The sequence below is a fragment of the Phocoena sinus genome, chromosome 3, assembly GCF_008692025.1.
Source record: "Phocoena sinus isolate mPhoSin1 chromosome 3, mPhoSin1.pri, whole genome shotgun sequence".
Lineage (NCBI taxonomy): Eukaryota > Metazoa > Chordata > Mammalia > Artiodactyla > Phocoenidae > Phocoena > Phocoena sinus.
In genome coordinates this window covers 108,660,512-108,688,408 of record NC_045765.1, presented here as the reverse complement: position 1 = coordinate 108,688,408, position 27,897 = coordinate 108,660,512, and the positions used below count along the sequence as shown (strand labels likewise).

Below are 27,897 nucleotides of genomic sequence, written 5' to 3'. Positions count from 1 at the left end.
CTCCTCAGAACTCACATCCTTTACCCTGCTTTATTTTTCCATTTAACACTTATCTCCTAAATATTCTATTTATTTATCAATATTTTATTATGATGTTATCAGTATGCTTCTGTTCCTTGCTGAACCCACAGTGCCTAAAAGTGTCTAACACAAAGTAGGTTCTTAATAAATATTTATTGAATGAGTGAAAGAGCAATCAAATACATTTCCATTAAAAAAGGAAATGTAGGGCTTCCCTGGTGGCGCAGTGGTTAAGAATCCGCCTGCCAATGCAGGGGACACGGGTTCGATCCCTGGTCCGGGAAGATGCCACATGCTGTGGAACAACAGAGTCGTGCACCACAACTACTGAGCCTGCGCTCTAGAGCCCACAAGCCACAACCACTGAAGCCCCTGCACCTAGAGCCCGTGCTCCACAACAAGAGAAGCCACTGCGATGAGAAGCCTGTGCACTACAACGAAGAGTAGCCCCTGCTGTCCGCAACTAGAGAAAAGCCCGCATGCAGCAACGAAGACCCAACACAGCCAAAAATGAATAAATAAAATAAATAAATTTATAAAAAAAGAAAAAAAAAAGGAAATGTAAACCTAAGGGCTGTTGTTGAATTTTGCAATAGGAATGCCCTAGTCAGTTGTGTCATGGTTTGAGGCACAGATTTTAAACTTTTTGAGGTGCCCTATGTAGAGCCTGAATGCATTGCTATCTTTTCCAGTGTCATGCCCTTTTAAAGTCTCTTTAGTCCAGTAGTCTGAAAGTGAGCACTTCAAATTAGGCCATGATGACCACTTGACTGATAATATTGAAGTGGGGCTAGTGTGGCTGATGTTTAAATTTTATTTAAGTTTGATTAATTTAAATGGTCACATGTGACTAGTGCCTACCATATTGGACAGTGCTTGACTATGCCTGTGTTACAAGTTAGAGTGGGCAACATCTTTATGTCTAAAAGTGATCCAGCCAAAGTTACTCTATTCCTTTAACCTCACAATGTTTCTGTTACTGTTCAGGAGAAAGATTCAAAAAAAATAAATAAATTCAGAGGTGTAGGAGAGACAGCAGTTAGAAGTGTTTCAATTGTAGGAGAGGGCTGAAATTTTAGCATACAAAACTCTAGTGTACTGTAACCCTCCTTATTGCTCCTTTTTTTCACCTTTTTAAAACCTAAAAATATTCTCAAAAATCTTTCTACTTTTGGAATGTAATGTATAAGCATGTTTTAATCGACATATCCACTCTTCTTATTGTATATAAATGTTAATTCATAAAATTGGGACACAGTCCAAAGTTCATATAAATAACCTGCTGGCACAGATTAATAAAAATAATTACAACCAAATTTGGACAGAAGTAAAGATTTGACAAACTAAAGCAGGATGTAACTAATCTCTTAAGTGCTTTAAACTCTTAATGGAGAAGTCCTTTAACTTTTAGAAATTGTCCTGTAGAGGAGGCTAACTTGACGTATGCTGGTTTGTCTTATGAGTTAAGACAAATCACAGACAGAGTAAAATAATAAATGTTAAAGCCTAGGGGGACTTCCTTGGTGGTGCCGTGGTTAAGAATCCGTCTGCCAATGCAGGGGACACGGGTTTGATCCCTGGTCCGGGAAGATCCCACGTGCCGCGGAGCAACTAAGCCCATGCACCACAACTACTGAGCCCACGTACAACTACTGAAGCCCACGCACCGTGGATCCCATGCTCCACAACAAGAGAAGCCACCACGGTGAGAAACCTGTGTACCGCAATGAAGAGTAGCGCCTACTCGCCGCAACTAGAGAAATCCCATGCGCAGCAACAAAGACCCAACACAGACAAAAATAAAATAAATTTTTTTTAAAAAGTCTAGGGAATAAAGTTCTAATGTAATGATTATTAAAGTAGAGCTCAGTTAATGCTTTCTCTACAATATCACATTTTGCAGGTACTTTGTGAGTGTAGATAGAGCAATAGATACTAAATTGGTCAGCTAACTTGATATATGTTAAATGACACTAGGAAAGTAGTTCCTGTTACTAAAATTGATTGGATTCCATTATGTTTTAATGTCTTCCTAATTTAAAGCTCTAAAACATAATACATCTTGTCAGATGCTCTTGACATACAGATACCTGCTGTACATGGAACAACCCCATACTATTAATCAACTAGCCAACTTATCATTTCTGATTTTATAAAATTTTGTAAACTTTCAAACAGAACATGTAGCCTAAAAATGTTTTGATTATTTTAACCTAACTTCCACCATTTTACAGAACACACAATATTGCATGTGGGAATTTTCCATTGCCTGTGCCCCTGGAAGGGAGCAAAGCCACGGGTGATCTAAAAGAGAGTTTTAAAGCTCTTTTAATGTTAACCCAAATCACTGGTATTGGACTTGGGATGCATTTTGTTTTTTAACCTCTTCATAACTGCATTTTGCTTAGACTGATATTAAATTATTTGTGGCCCAGAAGCTTGTCAAGTGTCAGAGCTAAGGGTGCTTGAAATTGAAAGTGGAAAATAAAATGACAGATAATTTAAACTTTATCATTTAAAATATGCTTATCAACCCATCATCAGTAGTGTTCTCTATGAATTGTATACAGGAGGCTGCTGTCTCTTCAATGGATTTTGACCAGCCACCAAGATTTCCAGCAAAGTAAGGAAGGATGCTAGCAGAAATCTGGTTAAAGTAAGATACCTGTTTCAAAAAACAAAGCAAAACAAAACAATATTTTAATTTCTTACTGACTTGGAGCTTTTTCAAGCAGGGATCTCAATCTTGTTGGTGTAGGGGAGGCTATGACCCTAATCTTTTGGGAATGGATCTGAAAGGATGACCTTAGGATTCCCTGGTGGGTGTGGGTGGACACATTGCAGAATTAGAGTTAATTAGTAAATCCAGGTAAAAGGTTCCTCTGTATCTGTAGGAACAAATTAATCTGCAGATGTTTCATCAAACTTACGGTACATGAACTGCTGTCAATAGCACGGATGAGAAATCCAGCACTTATGATTTCACTTCTGCTGTACTGTGGAGAAGGTGGGACTGATCGCAGAATAACTGACCTCACTGCCACCGTGTAAGTGTGACTGAAAGATAACAGGACATTTTCAAAGTTCTTGAGAGAAACAAAGAATAGTTGTTAGAAAATAAATTCCTACAGTTAATGCAACTTGTTTATATAGTAGAAGTAAAACTATAGACACCCAGATCTTTTAGATGAGTGGTATACATAGGAAAACATTCTCTGGATACATTCAAGTATAGCAAATAATAATAAGGGCCATAGGTGTTTTCTGCCTAAGAATTACATATACTTTGTATAACTCCGCAAAGCTGCAGTCAACCTCCAAACTGGTTTTTTTTTTTTCTGGGTGCCCTAATGGGTTGTAATTTCAGTCTCTTCTTTTTTTAATGAAAAATAATACCATTGTTTTAAAGAACCTTCAAACAATAGAGAACCCTATACATTAGAAAATAGAAGTCATCCTTCAGTCCACCATAAGCACAATACATACTTATCCTAGAGATGACCACGTTATATTGTGATCCTCCAGATCTTTTTATAAATATATATAGCATTTATGTAAGCAAATGGACATATGTAGATTTTTACATAAATATAATCATTTTACAAATATTGGTCTATAATTTGGTTTTTCACCTAATGGTGAAACTTTGGAGGTGTTGCTGTATCAATGCCTCTGTGACTACTTCATCCTTTTTAATGCTGGTATAGTGTTCTGTAGTATGGTTCTACCATAATTAATAAGATGGAGCTTCAGTTTATTTCTAATATCTTTTGCCATAGTAAATGATACTACACTGAACATCCATGTGCATTAATCCCACACGGGAGGGATTATTTCTATAGGCCAGCTTTGACATCAGAAATAATGCTGGCTAGTTCCAGGGGTAGACCATAACTGCCCTGGCAGCTTCCACTTCTTGTCCCTTTGAACACCTGCTCTTGGGACCCTTCCCCTTAGAACCTAGACACTATTCTCTGAGAAGCCCAATGCCCGTGGAGAAGCCATGAACAGACACTCTAATTGACAGCCAGCCATTTTGGGTGTCTAGCACAGTTGAGTCTTTGTAAATTCTGAACCAAAACCAATTCCTGGTATTTTATTTGGCTTTCACTGCATTTTTACAATAACGGAATATTCTGAAGGTTTGCTAAATATCCGTTTTACATCTGCATAGAGCAAAAGGAAAGGGAACTGCTTTACGAGTCTCACAGATGCTTTGCACATGGCTGGCACTTAATAGATAATTGTTTCTTTCTGGTTCTTTGTTTTTTAATGATAACTAAAGCCTCATCTAGAAAAAATTCACATGAACATCATTCAAGACCAGAAGTGCTTATTCCATTGACTTCTTGTTTTCATATCAACTTTTTCTTTCTACTCTATATTATAAGACATTGCTATAACACTTGAATTACATATACTCACCCATCTTTGAGAGGCCTTCTTCGTGAAACAAGTACTACCAAGTCTTTGGGTTTGTCATCATTGACCACAGGACAAGTGATATAATATATCTGATCATCTTCACTTACCCAGTCTATGACTTCACAGGACCTATGTAAATAGAACAGTGACAGAAAGTCTACATTTTACTATCTGGTAGAATAAGGCATTCCTTTCTTTTGTTTGCGTAACTTCATTATTGGTGTCCATATTCACCCTTCTGCTCACATAACCATCCCCCCAAAGCCAGCATCATTTCTTAAAGTCTGTTTTTAGAGTTGTTTGGCCAGAAGGAATAATTCTGCATGTGATGAAAAGAATGCTGGCCATCTGACTCTAAGGTCACTGCCCTCAACACTGCAGAAAAAGGCACTTTTCTTTTTTCCACAAAATTATTTTTCTCTAGGATCAAGTAATAATATTTTGAAGACTAGTGAATTATATAGACAATCCAACGACTCTGAGGTAAAGGAATATGGTATATTGGGAAAGAGAATTAAGCTTGGAATCAAGCAACTTGCCTTTGAGTCTCAGATTGCTTAGTAGCTATGTTATGTTAGGCAAGTCACTTTTTTTTCATCTATAAAAGGTAGATAATAGTACCTAAGGGGTTATTGTGAGGATCAAGTGAAAACACCTGGCACAGTACCTGAATCATGATAGATGCACCAAAATAGTAAGTGGAATTAGAATTCATTCATTCAAGTTCAGTTAGGCTAGAATGTCAGGTGATATAGAAAGTAATGGGAGATACATTTGAAAAAAGCAGCAAGTTTAGGCATTATTCTTGCTAAAATCTTTGTACTTATAGAGTTATCTACAAAGATCTACGCAAGAAAATCGTCAAGTGTTTCCTCTTCTCTCCGAATGTTTATTATTGTAACATTAACCAGGATGTATCATTCTGGCATCTATGCAAATGTAACACATGAACCCAGAGATGTTTCACTTTAATGGTGTTAAATTGTCTATTACATGCTGTTAATCACAGTGAGATTTGGACATTTAAAAGATGAAACTCTACTTCATCCAAATTAGGAAGTAAATGGTAATGCTGAATATAATAGGTATAATCTTACTAATCCTTTCCTTCAAGCAAGGTGTCCATGAGGCCTGAGCCCTGCAGCCCAGGAGCTTGGACTCCTTGAAGAAGGGGGTGTTACCCTGACAGTGCAGTTGACAAGATGCCCAGCTCTGCATTCCAGGAAAGGAGGGAGAGTGGAGAAGATTGGATTAGGGATGTGGGAGACAATGAGTAACAGAAGAGATGCAGGCTGACGGGAGTGGGCCCTGATCAGACATGGAGAGCAGGAAGGAATGTACTCATAGAGCTGCTTCTCCCAGCTTCTCACCAGGGAGTGCTGCTTCACAGAAAGAGAGGGGACTACCAAATAAAGATCAAGAGTGGGAAGTTGGAGAGACTATTTGATAATCACTTCCTCAAGAGCAATGAGACTGTGTATTAAAGTACAAGAGTGTGGAATTCAGAGCCTGACAGACCTGGGTTCCAATTCAGGTTCCATTGCTTTTACTGCCTGTGTAATGTTGGCAAGTCTTGGGATCTCTCTCTTGTTAAATAGGAATAATATCAACTTTGAAGTGTTATTGATAGGAGTACAATAGGTGTGGGTAAAGCATGTCAACTCAATATAGATGAAAAATAGATGATTATAATCATTTTTGTGTCTCTCAGTAGCACCTGATGCAGTTTTCCATGCAGAGCAAACTTTAGCAAATACTGTTTAATAAAACAATAGGTCATACATTGGGCAATGGAGATACACTGCAATGTAGAGGTCATCTTTTACATGATGTCAGGGTTGAATAAGAAAATATTTAAAATTTATTCTTACATGTAATGGGGGTCCCACAAAGGTCGCTTGGTAAAGTCAGACAAGAGATGATAAGCCAAGTGTGCTGGTCTTTCCACATGCTTTTCAACACAAACAGATAAAATATTGTGCTCTTCCAGAGTATATATTTTTATCTAAAAGAAAATAATAAGAAAAACATTACAAAAGAAAATTAGGTGTTTTTACATTAAAACCACAGCATATATATGTAGTCATAGGCGGATTGCACTAGCTAAGGCATCTTGGCACCTGGGTAATAATGAAGCCAAATGATGGCAAGTTCACTTTAAATACTTGGATGTCTAGAGCTCAGACCAGGATGCTATGCCCCTGTGTCATCTAAATAATATGTGACTTGAGGGTGGTTTATTATTGTGCAATAGTTTTTCTCATGAAAAATTAAGAACATAAGCCTTTCTTTCTTTATCCCTTTGTGGTATTTCCCTGCCTCTATCCAGGAAGAGCAGAAATTATAACCAGACTGCTGGGCAAGTCAGTGCTTCATGTCCCCCTAAGACCTTGGAGCCAAGGCTGCAGCCTAACGTACTTTTTCAGGATGTCAGGCATGCCTTCACGTGGGCTGAGGGAGCCCAGGGAGTAAGTCAACGCCTCTAGAGCCAACTCAGCCTCTCAACAGGGCCGCTGAAGCGTTTCTTCAGCACAAAGAATTCTTTCATTTGTGAATCACAAGAGCTCATCTTTCAAGGCGGCCAATTCCTGGGTTTCTAGTGCTTATTATTCCTTAGATAAGAGGAGGCTTGTCGTGGGGATCCATTTGATGTATACTTAAACATTCATGTATCCCTTGTTACTCTGAACTTTCCTTCTACTCTGCTTTGGCCAGTAATCAGAGATACATGTTCAGCTAAGAGCATGTTTCTATCCTGCCCATTTTCTCCATCTCTTTCAGGGTGCTTTGAAGACAGTGTTGAAATTTGCTATCTTATAATCATTCCCATGGCAACAAGCTGTGAGAAGACAAACAAACATAGGGTTAAGACTTCACTGCAGGAATCAAGCAGATGGAAAAATCAGGCTGTGAGGGAGAAAACCTTTATTTAAACATAAATATCTTTAGGAAGAGAATGAAGAAATGAGAAACTGACTAAAAGCAGCTTAGAAAGGTAAGAAGTGACTATTTGCTTATGCTTTTACCTCTCTAATTGACCTCAGTGTGAAGCCTGTCTTTAAATTGAGCCTGCAAAGGAGGACATGATGTAGGCTGTGGGCACTTATCAAAGAGAAAGAAAACCATGAATGCAGCTGTAGTTGGTGGCTGAGACTCACCCCAGCATAGACATGCCTACCTTTGCCCCCCATACAGCAGAAGTCGAAGCAGGTTCATTGGTGTAAATCCAGAGGGAAGTCACCTTATCAAAGCCTGGTGTCCATGTGGCTCTTAGCCAGCCTGTTGGGGCTCTGCAGTCTCAGAGGAGGCAAGGGCAGGGGGCCAGAGTGAATCCCATCACCTCAGTCAGATTCTGGCCATGGGGCAACCATGGTTAACCTTGGTGGAACCAGGGTGGAGTAGGATGTAACACTGGACTGAGCATTGTTTAAGGGTTGAATTGTGTGTCCCCCACCCCCCAATTCATATATTAAAGTCCTAACCCCCAGTAGCTCAGAATGTGACCTTATTTGGAAATAGGGTCATTGCAGGTGTAATAAGTTAAGATGAGGTTATACTGCAGTAGAATGGGCCCCTAACCCAATATGACTGGTGTCTTTATAAAAAATGGCAATGTGGACACGTAAACATACACACACGCACACACACTGGGAGAATCCCATATAAAGGTGAAGGCAGAGGTCAGGTGGTGCATCTACAATCCAGGGAATGCCAAAGATTGCCAGCAAAGCACCGGAAGTTAGGGGAAAGACCTGGAGTAGACTCTCACTCACTCCCTCAGAAGGAACCAACACTGCCAACACCTTGATCTCAGACTTCCAGCTTCCAAAACTGCAAGGCACCCAGTTTGTGGTACTCTTAGGGCAGCCCTAGGAAACTATCACAGCACTTTTCCAGGAAGCTGCTCCCCAGGTTGCAGATACATGCTGCTGCTTCCTATCCTGGAACCAAAGCAAACTTCACGCTAAGTAGCCGTCATTAAATTCTGTCCTTTTAAAACTCACTTGACTTATCCAGTGCCAAGTGCAGTATTGGATGAGTGGATGATATTTTGATCCTTTCCGCAAAGTTAAAAGTAGCAGACAATCAGAGTTAATGACATTGATGCAGACACAGCAGACAAGGAAAGGCAGCGGTTGTTGTTGGTTCTCTTTAAACTGTACTATTTTAGGAAAGCCAACTTTGGCTTAGTGTAAAAATTCTCCAAGACCAACTCTCCAAGAAAACGAGTTCCCTTTCATGCTTGGAAGAAGACAGGTTAAATTCCATTTATCATCTCAAATGTTTTATCATTTGGTGCCTGGAGAATTTTAGTCTATGAAATGAAGCTTATAGTAGGCCCAAAATCTGCTGGAGCTTGTTAACATTTTACTAATGATATATTTTTTTCATTCTAATAAGATTCTGTTTAATGGGTTTGGATCTTATACAAATAGCACAAGAGGAAATAACTCAAAGTTTTAGAATTTTATACTATCTGTTGACAGATATGTTATTGATACTATATTGAGGAAAGGAGGACAAAACTCGTTTTTACAGAGTCATGGGGACAGGGGTAGAGTCCTTGGAGGTAGGTTACCCCCTGGGCTAAGGGGAGGAGACATGATCAGGTGGAGCTCTGGGACCAGCCCCAGCTTCAATGAGAATATCTCTTCTTTGGTCTGTTTCCTGTGGATTTTGTCCTGTGTGAAGGTTTTCACATGATCCTTGCCATTCTGGCTTCCAGTACACTCTCAGCGACTCCCTAAATAAAAAGCTACTCCTGTCAGGCCAATCTCTTACCCATGCCAATTCCAACCAGGAAGGTTTGGCTCAAAGCTACTCACTGCTTAGAAAGCACCCTTTACCCCTCCAGCAATCTACCCTTACACTATCTTCAAGGAGGAAAGAATCAACTCCTCTCCAAAGCTGTCTCTAAACAACTGTCTTCCCTGACTTTGAATTGCCTAAGAGCTGACCTTTGCGGTTTAAATACTACAATCTCTTACTTGTTTATAAACTACCTTAAAATTATCTTTCAGCTATGATATGTATATATGTGATGCTTTCAAAATAGACTATAAGCTCCTTTAAGATGGTGGTTCATCTTTTGCTCCTTGTATTACTGGTATTATTAATTCCAACACTATATATTGAAAATGAAATATGGGTTAAAACAGTAAGTACTGCCCAATTTCATTACAAATACTAGAAATTTTAGAATTTTGCCATCTATCAAAATTTATATCAAAATGAGTATAGATTTTTATAACCCAAAATAAGTATAATTCTTAACAGACTGTTTTGTTGTAAGAATTTATTCAGCTAAAAGTTGACAGAAAAAAATGTGAGCTGTATTTTTAAATTAAAAGCATATAATGGTGAAGGTGGTTAAAAAAACCACATAAAAGCTTTAAAAAGTGGGAGAGAAAAGGGGGATGACTCAGAAAGAAAAAATTAGATTGTTATTATAAATACAATCTAAAAAAAAAGGAGGGCTTCAAATTCAACAGAGATAACATAAGAATGTTTAATTATACAGTGTTTTCTAATAAGTATCTGTACAAAACTTAAGAATTAATTATTGATGGCTCTCCTTAGACACTAGCAAATATACGTTTATTTGTTTAGATTGGTTTCTGGCACCAAACTCTTTAAGACTTGAAATTTTAATGACTTCACTAAATATGTTCTCGTCCTTCATTCCAGACATGAGTTTGTCCTTTGCTATGCTGCTCATGAATGCTCGGATGCCAGCAATGATGCAAGAAACAGATTTCATATTAGTAAAAGAAAACAGTCTTGAAGCAGCTTTTATGAGGGATAAAGAGAAGCAAGTAACTTAGTTATGTTAAACCTGTATTTCTGCATCACTGAACCAAACACACAGATGGAAACCTAACTGGATCCAAAGAAGGTAAGGAAGACTCTGAAAGGATTCAGAATTGAGCACCAAGACATAATAAAAGCAAACAACCAAAGCCAAAACACGCAGAGGAGGTCAAAGTCAGAGCTGAAAACAATAAGTGAAGTAACTGAATTTGCTTTGATTTCAGGGTAAGTGACCATATAACTTATTATCCAAAGTGGAACACTTAGGCACTGTTAATAATTATGATGGGAAAACCAGGACTGTCCCAGGAAAACCAGAACATATGGTAATCATATTTTAGAGGCTACTGTTTCATTGATGATGAAAAACAGTACACACTGAAATGTGAACATAGACAAAATGTCAGCATTATTGAGCATCTCCTGAATGCCAGGCAGTGCTGTGTTCTGGGACTATAGTCATGAACAAAATGGTCCTTAAAGAGCTTATAATCTGTTTAGTGTAGACATCAGCCTCAAAGGGTCTCCTGATATACCTTTGAAATTAGATAAAATTAAAATCCAAATGATATACATTAATTTAAATTTGATGACATGCAAAGCATTGTAAAAGGTGCTGAGAAGAAAGATGTCAAGACAAGGCTTCTTTCTTAAGATGTTTATAATCTAGGGAAAAAGACCATATGTAAAAAGTTAAATTACTATGAAAGACAAATACTAACTCAACATAGCTGTGGGAGAAATGTCATGAGATAATGCATAATTAATTGACAAGTTAATCATAAAGAAGTAATTGTTAAAGGAATTCCTAGAGGGATAAGTTCCTTCAGTCAGGGGTGATTGGCTTTATGGAAAAGCATTTGTCCTGGGTCATGAAGACCAGGTAGGACTGGGGTAGATAGGAGAAGGAGAGAGAGGTGGAACATGAGAACGAAGCTCAGAGGTAGGAATGTGTAGGGCGATTTGAAGGACCCTAGATCAGCCAGTGTGGAGGAGTAGAGACAGGGCTGGAAAGATACTTGACTCTTAAAAAAATTTCCCTCAAAGATTTTTTTACCTTTTAAAAAATCGAAATACAGTTTATTTACAATATTATATTAGTTTCAGGTGTATAACATAGTGATTTAATATTTTTATAGCTTATACTCCTATATATATGAATATATATGTGACTATATATGAATCTATGTAGATGTACATATCTATATTTATACATTAGATATATACCCAGTAGTAGAATTGCTGGATCATATGGTTGTTCTATTTTTAATTTTTTGAGGTACCTCCATACTGTTTTCCAAGTGGCTGTACCAGTCTGCATTCCCACAAACAGTGTACTAGGGTTCCCTTTTCTCCATTTCTTCACCAATATTTGTTATTTGTGGTCTTTTTGTTGATAGCCATTCTGACAGGTGTAAGGTGATACCTCATTGTGGTTTTAATTTGTATTTCTCTGATGATTAGGACTGTTGAGCATCTTTTCATGTGCCTGTTAGCCATCTGTATGTCTTTGGAAAAATATCTATTCAGGTCTTCTGCCCATTTTTAAATCAGGTTGTTTATTTTTTTTGATATTGAGTTGTATGAGCTGTTTATATGTATGAGCTGTTTATATGTATGAGTTGTATGAGCTGTTTATATGGCCCCTTATTGGTCATGTCATTTGCAAATATTTTCTTCCATTCAGCAGGTGTTGATGGTTTCCCTTGCTGTGCAAAAGCTTTTAGCTTCAAAGCTAAATGCTCTGGGGGCTTCTCCTCCCGATGCCAGACCCCCAGACTGGGGAGCCTGACATGGGGCTCAGAACTCTCACTCCTGTGGCAGAACCTCTGCGATATAATTATTTTCCAGTTTGTGGGTCGCCCACCTGGTGAGCATGTAATTTGATTGTATTGCAAATGCACCCCTACTACCGTCTCATTGTGGCTACTTTGTCTTTGGATGTAGAATATCTTTTTTGGTAGGTTCCAGTCTTTTTTGTCAATGGTTGTTCAGCAGTTGTTATTTTGGTGTTTTCATGAGAGGAGGTGAGCTCAAGTCCTTCTACTTCACTATCTTGTCTTCCTCTCCTTTATCGTTATATAATGCCCTTCCTTGTCTTTTGTTATAGACTTTGTTTTAAAGTCTATTTTGTCTAATATGATTATTGCTACCCCTGCCTTCTTGCTGTTTCTGTTTGTATAAAATCTTTTTCCATTCCCTCATTTTTGGTCTGTGTGTGTGTTTAGCTCTGAAGTCAGTCTCTTGTAGGCAGCATATAGAAGGGTCTTGTTTTTTATCCAGTCAACCACCCTGTGTCTTTTGATTAGAGCATTTAGCCCGTTGACATTTAAAGTAATTATTGATATTATTGCCATCTTATTACTTGTTTTCCAGTGTTTTTGGTAGTTCTTCTTGTTTATTTCTTTTTGTTTGTTTGTTTCTTCCCTTGTGGTTTGATTATTTTCTTTAGTAGTATGCTTGAGTTCTTTTCTTTTTGCATCTATTTAAGTTTCTGATTTGGGGTTACCATGGTGTTCATATATGTTGTCATGTAACTATATGCTTGTTTCAAACTGACAGTCCTTTAAGTTCAAACACATTCTAAAAGATCTACATTTTTTTCTCTCCTCCCTCACATTTTATGATTTTGATGTTTATCCCTTAACTTTTATGATTTTGATGTTTATCCCTTAGTTATATTTTATTTTATTTATAGTTTTTGTCTTTTAATATTTATACTAGCTTATTTAAATGGTTGATCCACAGCCTTTACTAGTGGGGTTTTTCCTTTCCTATGACTTCTTACTTCTTGTTGTAGCCTTTTCTTTTCCACTTAGGGAAGACTTTAACATTTATTTTAGGGTTGGTTTAGTACTGATGAACTCCTTTATTTTTTGCTTGTCTGAGAAGTTCTTTAGCATTCCTTCAACTCTAGATGATAATCTTGCTGGGTAGAGTATCCTAGGTTGTAGGTTTTTCCCTTTCAGCACTTTAAATATATTATGCCACTCCCTTCTTTCTTGTAAAGTTTCTGCAGAAAAATCAGCTGATAGCCTATTGGGGACTTGGTGTCTTGTCCTTGTATGTGTCTCTGTTTTTTCTCTTGCTGTCTTTAGAATTCTCTCTTTTTCTTTAACTTTTGCCATTTTAATTATGATATGTCTTGATGTGGGTCTCTCTGTGCTTCCTGTACTTGAATATCTGTTTCCTTTTTCAGGTTCAGGAAGTTTTCAATCATAACTTTTCCAAATACATTTTTGACCACTTTCTCTCTTCTCCTTCTGGGACCCCTATAATATGAATGTTAGTATGCTTGATGTTGTCCCAGAGGTCCCTTAAACAAACTAGTTTTATTTTTTTTTAATTTATTTTTCTTTTTGCTGTTCTGATTGGGTGATTTCCATTATTCTATCTTCCATGTTACTTATGTGTTCTTTATTACCTAGGCTGCTTTTAAATCCTTCTAGTGTGTTTTTCATTTCCATTATTGTATTTTTCAGCTCTGACTGGTTCTTTTTTTTTTTTTTTAATTGGAGTATAGTTGATTAACAATGTTGTGTTAGTTTCAGGTATACAGTAAAGTGATTCAGTTATATATACACATATGTCCATTCTTTTTCAGATTCTTTTCCCATATAGGTTATTTCAGAATACTGAGTAGAGTTCCCTGTGCTATACAGTAGGTCCTTGTTGATTATCTCTTTTATATATAGTAGTGTGTATATGTTAATTCCTGACTCCTAATTTATCCCTGACTTGTTCTTTTTTTAATATTTTCTAGTTCCTTGTTAAAATTCTCACTGTGTTCATCTATTCTTTTCCCTAGTTCAGTTAGTATTTCTTATTACTAATGCTTTGAGCTCTTTATCTGGTAAATTATTTATCTCTGTTTCATTAGTTGTTTTATCAGGGTTTTTTGTTCTTTCATTTAAAACAAATTCCTCTGTTTTCTCATTTTGCTTAACTTTCTCTGTCTCTATGAAATTAGGTGAAACAGCTACTTATCCTGGTCTTGAAGGGTATCCTTGTGTGGGAACGTCCATATGCAGTCCATATCTGCCCTGTGGCTTTGGTGGGAGAGCTGGATCTGACGTGAGTGTGAGTCACATCTTCCCCCAGGGTGTGCTGGCAGCTGTCACCTTGGTGGGAGCGGGGGGCTGGATATGGAGGGGCTAAAGTCAGAGCTAGCTGTGAGCTAGGGCTTCTCCTATGCTTAGTGGCCATTACTGCCCTACTGGGGGCAGTGAGGGGGTCCCAAGGTGCTGGCGCAGAAGCCCTGAGGGTTGGGTCCAAGCTAGTTCTGTTCCATCTAAGTGTGCGCTCTCCCCTATTCCAGCAGTGGCACCATCACCACAGAGGGGAGGAATGCTGGAGCAAGAAGGCCCAGAGTGGGTACCCGGTGTAGGCTGGGATATGTGCTAGGCAGTCTTGGCACACCAGTCAGAGCTCCAGACTGCTCGTGATCCACCACCTTCACGAGCACCAGTAATGGCCACCCTTGCCCTGTTTAGATGCAGTGCCTGGTCTGAGCTGGCTCCGTTTCCGCCAGTTGTGCGACCTCCTCAGCAGTGGCAACCTTCACCCTAGTGGGGAGCTGCAGTGGAGCTAGAGGGGCTGGAGTGGATGCTTGGCATGGGCCAGGGTGTGCACTGGGGTGGTTGCAGGAAACCAGCCAGAGCCCTGGGAAGTTTCAATGTGCTTCCTTTGCCTGGTTCCCAGGAGTAAGGAAGCATGTGTATGCTCTTTAAGAGCAGAGTCTAGGTTTCTTATAGCCCTCCTGTTAGTCCCACTGGTTTTTAAACAAGCTAAGGGGACTCCTTCTCCTGGTATGAGACCCCAGGGCTGAGGTGTCCTCTCCTAGGGCTGCAGGTCCTGACCTGATTGCTTCTCTTCCCCTCCTACCTGACTCCATGTGGATCTTTCTCTACAGCCTTGTTTGTTGTATAAGAGTCTTTCTGCCACTCTCCAGTTTGTTTTCAGTTTGAATTGCTCCACATGTAGATGTATTTTTGATGTGTTCGTAGTGGGAGGTGAGCTCAGTGTCCTTGTACTCTGCCGTCTTGATCTCCATTTTTTCCTTCTTAAAAGCAGCGTTAGAAGTAGCAGAACAACCACTACCATGACAACTTTCATTTGTGATGGGCAGTGGGTTGTGTGTATACCTGGATGCCTCCTACCTTTTCTACAGCACTGGTAACCTCCCAACCACTTTTGGCTGCCAGGCTTTTGAGAGCCTCCACATTGCCATTACTCAAGGATACCTAAAACACAAATATTTGAAATGCTGTGAGTTCAGTGCAGATATGTGATCAAATATTTTCTGCTTAGAAAGTGGGCACTGTTAGAGCCAAAGTGATGATGTTGAGGTTAGAACTAAGTTATAGGAACATAATTTCTGTCTCAAACTCTTCATGCCGAATTCACACAGGTAATGTGAGTCAGATATGCTTAGCAGGTTAGTATCATTTTAATTAGCATCCTAAGCAAAGACAAGAACACCCTTCAGTATGACTTGTAATCAACGGGTAATAAGTAAACTTGGATTTCCCTTCACATTTTATGGTCCAAAACATTAAAATGACTAATACTTCTCTATTGCGTTATAAAAACGCAAGCCAGTGGGCATGTCATTCAACACAAGCTATGATGAAACACCAGATCTCAATGTCCTATGTTGCTTGAATGCATTTGATGGCAGAGCATCCAGAGTCTGTATTCAGGAACTATACATATAATTCAAACAAGGCAGTGAAGTAGCTGGCTGATAACTAGTTACTGATAGCTTGGTTTTGTTTCATTTTGAGATGACTGGTTGCTATAATTCACCTTTTCATCTAACCTGTGTAGGCACAACATGAGTCAGTTAAATGAGGGCATTTCCATTTTTGTAATGAACTGATTTTTACATGAAGAGCTTCAGATCATAAAACTGTCACCTGGTTGCCAGTATCCCAGTGTATGCAAAGTGGAACCTCTCCTTTGTGGGAAATAATGTATTTTCTGGAAAAAAATTAAAATATTAAATAACAGTTTTCTTCCCTGTATTTAGCACACAGCAATAACTATGACAGTTTCTTGAAATGAAATCAGCAGTTTTAAAAAGCTGCCTTTACTGGTGGAACAATCAGAAAGAACAATTTCCATCACAGTAGTCTCCACAGTCAAAAAGCATCAGACCTTCTCTTTTTACGTTATGTGGGAATAGAGACACAGAGAGGGCTCTTTGCTATGTAATTTGTCAGATGAGAGAAGATTCCATAAAATCCTTACACCTAAGTCCCTTACCTGCCTAGGCGAATTCTCTTGCGTGCAAGAGCTCCACGATACCGTCTAAAATCATCCTTAAATAAAAAACAAAGTAAAATCAATAAATTTCTAATATTTTAGTGCTACAGTCCTTAAGTTTCTCTCTCCTAAGTCAGTTGAAAAGGCTAATTGGGACAAGGGGTCTCTACGTGAACTATCTTCAGGTCAGAGTTGGCAGTAAGGCAGCTTATTCCGAAAGACTTAATTCCGATGAGTGTAGAGCAGCATAGAGAACTGGGTGTAAGGTGGGAGAAGAGAGTCAGAAATGAGACACAGAAGACGATATGCTTCCAACAGCAGCATGTGGCTGAGTAGATGTGAAGTCTTCAGGGACTTCACCATTTAAAGAAATGACTAGAGTGATTTGGAAAAAGAAGAAAAAGACCATTTTACTTTGTGATGCAGAAAAGAAAGAAAACCAAAGGGGAATAGACATGGAGGTTGTTGCCAGTTCAGGAAAAGATTCTGTGTGGAGCTCTGTACCCACAGCTTCCCCAGAATAAGTGGTCTGATTACTGAACCATACATGCTAATAACTGACCTTTGACATCGGTTTGATTCTGGGAAATGTGATCAGTTCTTCCTTATCATCGACAGCATTATAAATGAGAAACGCACTGTTGATATGACGGCCCCGGCCCCCAGACCACTCCTGGCAGTCAAAGGCCTCCACGCGCACTCCCACTTCGACACTGCAGACGGATGACAAGGGCAGTGGGCAGAGAACCTGAGCATGCCAGGCCTACTCTGCCCACTGCCCCACCACCTCCTCCAGGGAAGGAAGAGAATGAGGACCCTGGGTTGTTTCATTGTCATCTGCTAATCTATGCAACTGTTAACATCCATTTCATCAGGTCGATTGATCTGATGTACAAGCTCCTAGGAGCATTTCTGCTTTACTTTCCCACTTGCAAGTGGTAGAAAGGCCAGTGGAACTTTATATACCTTCATGAACATATTTTGGTAATGGGGGAGGGGTGGTTAAATTGTGCCAAAGTCAAGTTTTCTCTCCGAAAAACAATAGTTCTGTAATTTAAAAGCATCAAACACTGAAACTGGATAGGAAACACAGATGTTCTTTTTTACATTTAAAAAGAAAAAAATACTAAATTAAATCTTTTCTTTGTGTATCAAGAATAATAAAAATAACTGGGACGTGGTTTGGACTTCATGGTGATAAATGATGGGTCCATTATGAAGTGGTTGACCACACAGTCACTGGGACTCTTTTGAGAGTGAAAGGAAGAATTAATAATTATGACAGGTGCAAAAACCAAGACCATCCTGGATCAAATAGGACATACAGTCACACTTATTATGAGACAAAAACCAACTTATCCTAACAGTGTTAGGAGGCCTGGAGTGGAACAGAGAGTTAAAATGTGTGTCTATGGATTTCGAAGATTAAGTGAAGTTTAAAAATAATTAGAAGGAACTTGATTTTTTTAAACTAGTCACTATACTTACCTCCAGATTGAAATAAAACAAAAAATATTGCTTATGTGCAAGTTTGAATTCATTTATAGCAGCCTAAGAGCACCAGACATGCTTTACCAGGTCTGAAATGTATTGTTGACAATGGCATTGAAGACAAGACGATCTCCAACTGTAGATGGTCCCCGGAACTTAAACATGTCCACGGACTTCAGAAGGGGATGCGCTCGACACAGGCGGCTGATGAAACGAAGGGAAGGAGAGAGAGAAGAAAGTGATCATTCTCCAGAATATTTTCAGGAACTGTTGCTTTGCTTAATGGATGCAATAGGCCAGTGTTCAGGGTGCTTTCTAAATGAATATCTCTTTTAGCTCAAGAGGGAAATGAATAACTGGATTGTGTGTGTTGAGAGTGGTCCTGTACATTACCTGCAAATATTTTAGGAAATGCCACACGTCACCAGGCCGTGAGGTCTTTACCAAGACGCTGCTGCTCCTGCTCTTGTGGTGGCAGTCCTGCTCTTGTTTTGTGCCCTATGGAAGTGTCTCCAAAAAACAAACCGCTGTCGTTTGTTCTAATTTAAGGGATTTTTTTTCCTTCTGACAGCTCATGACTACAGTCACAGAAAGCTGTGACTCCCAGGTTGGAGTGGGGCACAGTGAAGAGAACTGTCAGCTGGTGCCATTCACATGCATTCCTTGGCTTCACTGTTACTTGAGTTCACCCGCATGTCAAAGACTAATTTTTTTCCCCTAAAGAAAAATTACCTGGATTGCTGCACAAAGCCTGAAAGGCTACAAAGAATACATTTTACAATTTTTGTAGTGTGCGGAGTTTTGAAAATCTATAAAGAAAATTTAATCTCAGAAAGTTACTTCCATAATTTTCTACATTTTAGATTCCCACTGTAGTCATCCAATTACTCTAAAGAATTGTGCCAACAATAAGTGAACAGACTCTGCCATAGTTAATTATATTGTAAGCCTTTACAATAGAACAGGTTCAAGTGCTTTATTGTCATTAAGAGTGACAATGTCATTTTAAAAACAAGCTCTTATATTTGTGCACAATTTATAGGAAGGATAACCACAGGTTTCTAATTATAGTCGTAACTGTAGACATATTACTAATAAAATTCCTCTAATTTGGGGGAAATAAAACCTTAACAGTTTTCAGTGGTTACAAAAATTGTCGGAAGGGCAGATCCTGTTCAAATGCATTTTCAGAGAACACAGTGTTCTTTAAAGCTGCTCAATTGCCTACATGGCTTCATTAAGAATAAAGGAGCCCTTTTTGGAACTGAGGAGCATTTAAAAGTACTTTTCTAAGTTCTTTCCTCTTTCTCATCTTATTTTTCAGTTAATCCTTTGGCCATGGTGATTCTAACCAGCACCTTCAGAGATCAGACCTAATTGTAAACCGCCTTTATAAAAGTTTGTATCTTGACCATTTTTAAGTGTAAAGGCTATCTTCTGTTTCTATCCTGCATCTACTTTGTCATAAGTAATGTGACAAGGAGTTGCAGTGTCATAAGATCAACAGTCATAATTCAGAATCAAGTATAAGAACTGTCATTTCATTTTTATGTTTGAACCAAGAATTTAAACATTCACCTTCAAAAAAGGACAGAATAATTCTAAGGTAAACAGGAAAATGACTTATCATTTTCTCATTTTGATAAAAGGCAACATTGTTCTCTACTTGTTTCCTTGACTGCCCAATAGCTGAGCCTCAGACCCTTCTATCCTCTCCCCACTGGTCTCAAGATCACAAGCCAAAGGTCCAAACCAAGAACCTTGCAGAAATAGTAGCCACTGTCTCCATCCAAGCCATGATCTGGCCACCAAATGTATTTCCATGATGGTTTGCATGGGGTGGGAGGACAAGTTCAATGCTCTGCACAGAGGTGCCCCTCGTGGAAACCATTCCTTCTTCTTCATCACAAGTGGGATCTGAAAGGTGAATGTGAACAAAGATGGTGGAGTTAAATGCAGAACCTGAGGCTACAGCCTTTCCTTCAACTCATGGGATTTTTTAGAAAACATAAATTATTACCAAAGACTTAAAACTCCTGAAGAAATGAATAGGCTTTATTTACAGTGAATTGGATAAGACCACAGATCAGAAAGGGCATTTTAGAGATTGTATTCCAACCCTGTTTTACAAGTCAACCAGAATTTTTTTTTTTTTTTTTTTGAGGTACGCGGGCCTCTCACTGTTGTGGCCTCTCCCGTTGCGGAGCACAGGCTCCGGACGCGCAGGTTCAGCGGCCATGGCTCACAGGCCCAGCCGCTCCGTGGCATGTGGGATCTTCCCGGACTGGGGCACGAACCCGTGTCCCCTGCATCGGCAGGCGGACTCTCAACCACTGCACCACCAGGGAAGCCCTCAACCAGAATTTTGATTAAAAGAATGTTTAAGTTTAAGTTTGAGTTGCTTCAGGTGGAAGAGGGGCAGATCAGAGCAGGTCAGGGCAGAAAGAAATTTGGGGATTGATGGATATATTATTATCTTGATTGTGGTGATGGTTTCATGGGGGTATACATGTCTCAAGACCTATCAAGTTGTACACTTTAAGTATGGGCCATTTATGGTATGTTAATAAAGTTATTAAAAAGAAAGGGATTTGAGCTTTAAAGGGCCACAGACACTGAAAATCTAGAATAGTTTGCTGTTTGATAAACTTCAGAATGGGAATATGGCCTCCCGTAGTTACTGTTTTGTAATGAATGCAGTCACAAACAGAAAAGACACAATACATTGTACTTCTTAGTGTCATTCTACTTCTTTTGAATCATATCTGCTTCATTTACTGACAAATTGGTTTTGACTCTCAACAATGGAGAAATCATCTACTTTGGCGGCAAAGCAGTAAAATGTATTCAGTTATATTGCCTGCATCATCAAGGGAATTACCAGCTAGGCTTATATCTCACGTACTATTGTTGAGGAGGTGGGAGAAAGAATTACAGAGTAGGGCACCATCCTGGTTATACCGTCAGAGGCACAGCTGAGCTTTCAGTGTGAGAGCACAGACATGCCCGGCTGTTTTTGGTAACTGGGAATGGAGCCTTTCTTATCACAGTCACATATAAGTGAGCAGAGAAGAGTGGTTACAGAGATTTAACTCCATTTCCTGATCTAATTATTATATTTTTCATTAATTGATGGTATTTTTCTTTTATGTTTTTTCCCCTTCATTCCACTGATCATTTCAGTACCCTGCTTAAAAACATGCAGTGACTTCCCCTTGGCCTATTAGAAGAACCTAAATCATTCCTATGGCCCCAAGCCCTTCCTTTCCTGTCTGGCCTATGCCTACCTCTCCAGCCACAGCTAGTCTGATTTGCTCCTAGCACCCCTTCCCCTCTCAAGCTCTCTCTCCCTTTGTTCCAACCACAATAGCCCTTTTTCAGTTCCTGTAACTAAATGTTGCCCTCAACATCAGGGCATTTGTACATGGTGCTCCTTCTGTCGGCGGCCGTTCCACCGGCCACCCACACTTTCTTCCACTTACCTCCTATTCTCTCTTGGCCCATCTCAGTCACTACTTCCTCAGGAAAGCCTTCTCTGACCACAGCAACCCCACTATTATGAGCTCCCACTTGTACCTTTCTTTCATGGTTATAATTTTATGTTTATTTGTGTGATCTTTGACTATCTGACCCCCTATATCCTAAGCTCCTTTGGGCAAGGACTGATTTTTAAAAATTCTAATAAAATTCCAGAATGTGGGTGCTCAGTCAATATTTATTGAATGAATAAATGGATGAATAAACTTAACTTTGCTGATTTATTCCACGTTCACAGTCCTTACTAACAACAGAATATTTTTAGGTAACAAAATGATTGTACTGATTTATACTTCTGTCTGTTGTTATTACAGTTCCTACTGCTCCCCATTTTCACTTAAATAGTATTGTGGACTCCTCAATTTTTCCAATTTCATGGGTGTGAAATAGTGTCTCATGGAGGTTATAATTTGCATTTCCCTGATTAATAATGAGGTCCAACATCTTTTCATATGTATATGAAACTTTCATGTTACCCTTTAATGAAATGTCAATGTTGTTTGCTTCAAATGTTACTTCTCTCCCTTTCTTTTTCTCCTCTCTTCCTGGAACTTTGATTAGATGCTTGTTAGACTTCTTACTCCATTCTCTATATCTCCTAATCTCTCATATATTTCCCATTTCTTTGTCTATCCATCTGCATTCTAGGTAACTTCTTCAGATTTACTTTTCCAGTTTACTATCTTAGATGCTGTTTAATTCATCCATTGAGTTTTTTTTTAATTTTTATTTATTTATTTTGTTTGCATTGGGTCTTCATTGCTGCACGTGGGCTTTCTCTAGTTGTGGCGAGCCGGGGCTACTCTTCGTTGTGGTGCACGGGCTTCTCATTGTGGTGGCTTCTCTTGTTGGGGAACATGGGCTCTAGGCACACGGGCTTCAGTAGTTGTGGCGTGTGGACTCAGTAGTTGTGGCTCACAGGCTCTAGAACGCAGGCTCAGTAGTTGTGGCACACAGACTTAGTTGCTCCATGGCATGTAGGAAGTTCCCAGACCAGGGATCAAGCCCATGTCCCCTGCACTGGCAGGCAGATTCTTAAGCACTGCACCACCAGGGAAGTCCCATTCACTGAGTTTCAAATTTTAATTATTATATATTCTTTTTATAGAAATTCCTTTTGCTTCTTTGTCAAGTAGTCTAGGTCATTTTCTTGTTCCTATATAATACTTTTGATACTCTTTTCTTAAAATATATTAATGTTCTTACTGCACATTCTTTATATGGTAAATTCAATATCTGTAGTCTTTGTGGACCACATTTTATGGTCTGGTGCTTTTTTGGATTTAGGTGACTTATTTTTGTCTTTTATAATTTTTGACTAGGAGCTCACATTCCTTGGATCTTTATCTGTGACAGTTCTTAAGGGCTGGGCTTAAAGTCATTTCTTCACAGAGGATTTGTATTTGTGGCTGCAGATCATCCGTGGGTACATAGCACAGTACCACTTCACACTAAGTATCACTTGGTCTGTTTTGGGCCAAACAAATTATGTGAATTCTGACACCAAATCTGCTTGAGAATGTAGTTGTGATTGAATCCTCAAAGAGAAACAGTTTTTTTCCATTCCACCTAGGGCTAAGTGGAAAGCATCCCTACCAGAGCTCTCTGAGGGGTGGGATTTTTCCAGTTGACCCACTGAGGGTATAATTTTGGGGGTGTTGCAGCTCCAGGTATGGTTCCTTGATCCAACCTTCCACCTGGCTGTGTCTCCTGAGCCCTGGCAGGCCCATTAAAACACAGCTCTAGGTCTGGCACATACAGGTTCCTCCTGAGTAAATGCCAACTCTTGTATCTCCTTACACTGCTGAATTTGTGTTTCTAATCATTTGTGGACTTCAAGGCTTTCTCTTATTTTTTTGCCTGCTGAGATGTGTTTGCAAAGATGTTTGTAAATATTTCATCCAGAAATTTTAGTTTTTTTCAGACTCCAAGTCCACCATAGTGCTGTAATCAGAATTGGATTGTTTCCTAAAGTGATCCTTAAAAAGCATATGAAGTCTTAAATCCCTTCCAACTTCTTTTTTAAGTACTGATTTTGTTAGATAATTTTCTATAAACATCCAAAACCAGTATTGATTGAGATTTTTTAAGGTTAATTTCTCTTACTCAAATGGTACTTTTTTGTTTCAAAATAAATTAATATAAATTATCTGTAAACTATATTGTTAAATGAAAAAAAGAAAGGTGCATACTTGTTTGAATATTGTGTTACCAGGATAAAATAAAAAATTGAGAGGACCTTATACTGTGAGAGACATTGTAAAGACTCAAATATAAGGCAACTCCTTTTCTGAGGGATAATTAAAGAAAAAGCTACTTGATTCCTATGAAGACATACATGGCCTACACTAGGACACATAGAGGAGATAACTAGGGCAGGTCATATGTGTATAAGCATCAGCTATGACATCTACGCAGAAATATATTGAGTATAGGGGACCTTGATGCAGAAGTATGCCTATTTGAGGTAATTGCCAATCAATGGGGAAATAGGGCTCTTCCAGGTTTAGAGATCAGTCTAGGCTCACAGCTCTGGCTGTGTACCCATGTTAAGTACAATAAACAAATGTCACCCTTTCTACAGACTTCCAAACAGGGGCATATTCATCTGGAGGTCAATTTCAATTCTTGTAATTTGGATGTTCATTAAGTATTGTGTCATTCTGCTTGGACAATTTTACATTTATCCCGCATTTTCTGGTCAGGAACTCTGACCTGAATTGAGGTTATTCTAGCTCTGGTTTTCTTTCTCATTACTGGAAAGGATCAATAAACCACAGAATACACATTCTTCTCAAGTGCACATGGAACATTCTCCAGGATAGATCACATGCTAGGCCACAGTCATATAATTAAAGTTCCTGTAAGTAGATTTACTGACCATCAAACTTGCCACTTTCCTTCATCAAGTTTTTAAAAGTATCTTCATGTTGTAATCGAACTTTCCTTCTCTCAGAAGCCAGATTATGTTCCACATGATCTTGTTCAGTTAGAAGTGTGACTGGTTTTAAATGAATCTAGAGAAAGAAAAACAGTTATCTTTCATTGCCCTGTTAAACTATAAAAGCACATCATGAATTTTGCAAAAACAAATGATATGCTACATTGTTTTCTAACTCAAAGTAAATAGAGCATTTATGGGTGTTTATATATGCATTTTATTTTGACTTAATTTTTTTCTTAAAATATTTTTAAACTAAAAAAAATCAACATAGACTTAATTATTTGTTCATATAATATGTGCCTTAAAAAGTTTTCCAAATATTAATTTTTCCTGATTTAAAAAATTTTCAACAGAACTACAAAATTAAAAATTCTTCAGATTAATGAGTGAGGGGAGGGACTTTGACTCCACTAAATTCTTATCAAGAAATGCTTTCTACCTTTTGCAAAATTAATCTATCAAAGGGAGAGAATAAAGATGTTCTAGAGAAAGCTATCATGTACCAAGAGATATTCCCAATTTGGAAATTTCAACACATGGTGAAAACATTGTCTAATAAGCAAACTGAAAAAATCAGTAAGTCAGAATAAAACTCTAACTGACCTCCAGAAACCTGGAAATGTGATGCAACAGAATGAAATATAAACAAAGAAAACAGTAGCAAAGATCAATAAAACTAAAAGCTGGTTCTTTGAGCAGATAAACAAAATTGATAAACCTTTACCCGGACTCATCAAGAAAAAGAGGGAGAGGACTCAAATCAATAAAATTAGAAATGAAAAAGGAGAAGATACAATGGACACTGCAGAAATACAAAGCATCCTAAGAGACTACTACCAGCAACTCTATGCCAATGAAATGGATAACCTGGAAGAAATGGACAAATTCTTATAAAGGTATAACCTTCCAAGACTGAACCAGGAAGAAATAGAATATATGAACAGACTGATCACAAGTAATGAAATTGAAACTGTGATTAAAAATCTTCCAACGCGGCTTCCCTGGTGGCGCAGTGGTTGAGAGTCCGCCTGCCAATGCAGGGGACGCGGGTTCGTGCCCCGGTCCGGGAGGATCCCACATGCCGCGGAGCGGCTAGGACCATGAGCCATGGCCGCTGAGCCTGCGCGTCCGGAGCCTGTGCTCCGCAATGGGAGAGGCCACAACAGTGAGAGGCCCGTGTACCAAAAAAAAAAAAAAAAAAAAAATCTTCCAACAAACAAAAGTCCAGGACCAGATGGCTTCACAGGTGAATTCTATCAAACATTTAGAGAAGAGCTAACACATCCTTCTCAAACTCTTCCAAAAAATTGCAGAGGAAGGAACACTCCCACACTCTTTCCATGAGGCCACCATCACCCTGATACCAAAACAAGACAAAGATACTACAAAAAAAAAAAATTACAGACCAATATCACTGATGAATATAGATGCAGAAATCCGCAACAAAATGCTAGGAAACAGAATCCAACAACACATTAAACAGATCATACACAATGATTAAGTGGGGTTTATCCTAGGAATGTAAGGATTCGCCAATATACACAAACCATTCAATGTGATACACCATATTAACAAATTGAAGGATAAAAACCATATGATAATCTCAATAGATGCAGCAAAAGCTTTTGACAAAAGTCAACACCCATTTTATTATAAAAACTCTCCAGAAAGTGGGCATAGAGGGAACCTACCTCAACATAATAAAGCCCATATATGACAAATCCACAGCAAACATCACTCTCAATGGTGAAAAACTGAAAGCATTTCATCTAAGACCAGGAACAATACAAGTATGTACACTCTCACCACTATTATTCAACACAGTTTTGGAAGTCCTAGCCAGGGCAATCAGAGAGGAAAAACAGGAAAGGAATACAAATTGGAAAAGAAGAAGTAAAACTGTTACTGTTTGCAGATCACATGATACTATACATAGATAATCCTAAAGATGACACCAGAAAGCAACTAGAACTAATCAATGAATTTGGTAAAGTTTCAGGATACAAAATTAACGCACAGAAATCTCTTGCATTCCTATACACTAACAATGAAAGTTCAGAAAGAGAAATTAAGGAAACAATCCTATTCACCATTGCAACAAAAAGAATAAAATACTTAGGAATAAACCTACCTAAGGAGGTAAAAGACCTGTATGCAGAAAACTAGAAGGCACTGATGAAAGAAATCAAAGATTTCACAAACAGATGGAGAGATATACCATGTTCTTGGATTGGAAGAATCAATATTGTGAAAATGACTATACTACCCAAAGCAATCCAGAGATTCAATGCAATCCATATCAAATTACCAATGATATTTATTACAGAACTAGAACAAAAAATCTTAAAATTTCTATGGAGACACAAAAGATCCTGAATAGCCAAAGCAATCTTGAGGGAAAAACACAGAGCTGGATGAATCAGACTCCCTGACTTCAGACTATACTACAAAGCTACAGTAATCAAGACAATATGGTACTGGCACAAAAACAGAAATATAGTTCAATGGAACAGGATAGAAATCCCAGAGATAAACCCATGCACCTGTTGTCAACTAATCTATGACAAAGGCAGCAAGGATATACAGTGGAGAAAAAAACAGTCTCTTCAATAAGTGGTGATTGGAAAACTGAACAGCTGCATGTAAAACAATGAAATTAGAACACTCCCTAACACCATACACAAAAATAAACTCAAAATGGATTAAAGACCTAAATGTAAGACCAGACACTATAAAATTCTTAGAGGAAAACATAGGAAGAACACTCTTTGCCATAAATCACAGCAACATCTTTTTTGACTCACCTCCTAGAGTAATGGAAATAAAAACAAAAGTAAACAAATGGGACCTAATGAAACTTAAACACTTTTGCACAGCAAAGGAAACTACAAACAAGACAAAAAGACAACACTCAGAGTGGGAGAAAATATTTGCAAATGTATCAACAGACAAAGGATAAATCTCCAAAATATATAAATAGCTCATGCAGCTCAATATTAAAATAACAAACAGCCCAATCCCAAAGTGGGCAGAACACCTAAATAGACTTTTCTCCAAAGAAGACATACAGATGGCCAGGAAGCACATGTAAAGCTGCTCAACATTACTAATTCTTAGAGGAATTGCAAATCAAAACTACAATGAGGTATCACCTCACACCAGTTAGAATGGGCATCATCAGAAAATCTACAAAGAACAAATGCTGGAGAGGACATGGAGGAAAGGGAACCCTCTTGCACTGTTGGTGGGAATGTAAACTGATACAACCACTATGGAGAACAGTATGGAGCTTAAAAAACTAAAAATAGAATTACCATATGACCCAGCAATCCCACTACTGGGCATATACTCAGAGAAAACCATAATTCAAAAAGACACATGCACCCCAATGTTCATTACAG

At 38.5% G+C, this 27,897-nt stretch overlaps 2 protein-coding genes across 3 annotated transcripts in view; one reads left to right on the top strand and one right to left on the bottom strand.

The window, feature by feature from the left end:
- ZCCHC9 (zinc finger CCHC-type containing 9) overlaps positions 1-19,289 on the top strand; it is a 34,466-nt gene extending 15,177 nt beyond the window's left edge. Inside the window, exons 8-14 of one of the 2 annotated variants that reach the window (XR_004349132.1) lie at positions 1,581-1,726; positions 2,592-2,677; positions 2,916-3,068; positions 7,228-7,441; positions 10,135-10,342; positions 14,228-14,337; positions 17,143-19,289. The gene's annotated coding sequence lies outside the window, so the exon portion shown is untranslated. Of the gene's footprint in view, positions 1-1,580; positions 2,532-2,591; positions 2,678-2,915; positions 3,069-7,227; positions 7,442-10,134; positions 10,343-14,227; positions 14,338-17,142 lie in introns of those variants that run through there. The other variant, XR_004349133.1, reaches the window with a different exon arrangement.
- ACOT12 (acyl-CoA thioesterase 12) overlaps positions 2,153-27,897 on the bottom strand; it is a 48,426-nt gene continuing 22,681 nt past the window's right edge. Inside the window, exons 5-15 of the mRNA XM_032626169.1 lie at positions 24,434-24,569; positions 19,776-19,932; positions 18,100-18,219; positions 17,087-17,237; positions 16,525-16,580; positions 16,176-16,239; positions 15,417-15,500; positions 6,318-6,451; positions 4,447-4,575; positions 2,952-3,078; positions 2,153-2,686 (exon numbers count right to left, since the gene is read on the bottom strand). Of these exons, the coding sequence (XP_032482060.1) occupies positions 2,537-2,686; positions 2,952-3,078; positions 4,447-4,575; positions 6,318-6,451; positions 15,417-15,500; positions 16,176-16,239; positions 16,525-16,580; positions 17,087-17,237; positions 18,100-18,219; positions 19,776-19,932; positions 24,434-24,569 (1,308 nt within the window). The 3' untranslated portion in view covers positions 2,153-2,536. The remainder of the gene's footprint in view (positions 2,687-2,951; positions 3,079-4,446; positions 4,576-6,317; positions 6,452-15,416; positions 15,501-16,175; positions 16,240-16,524; positions 16,581-17,086; positions 17,238-18,099; positions 18,220-19,775; positions 19,933-24,433; positions 24,570-27,897) is intronic.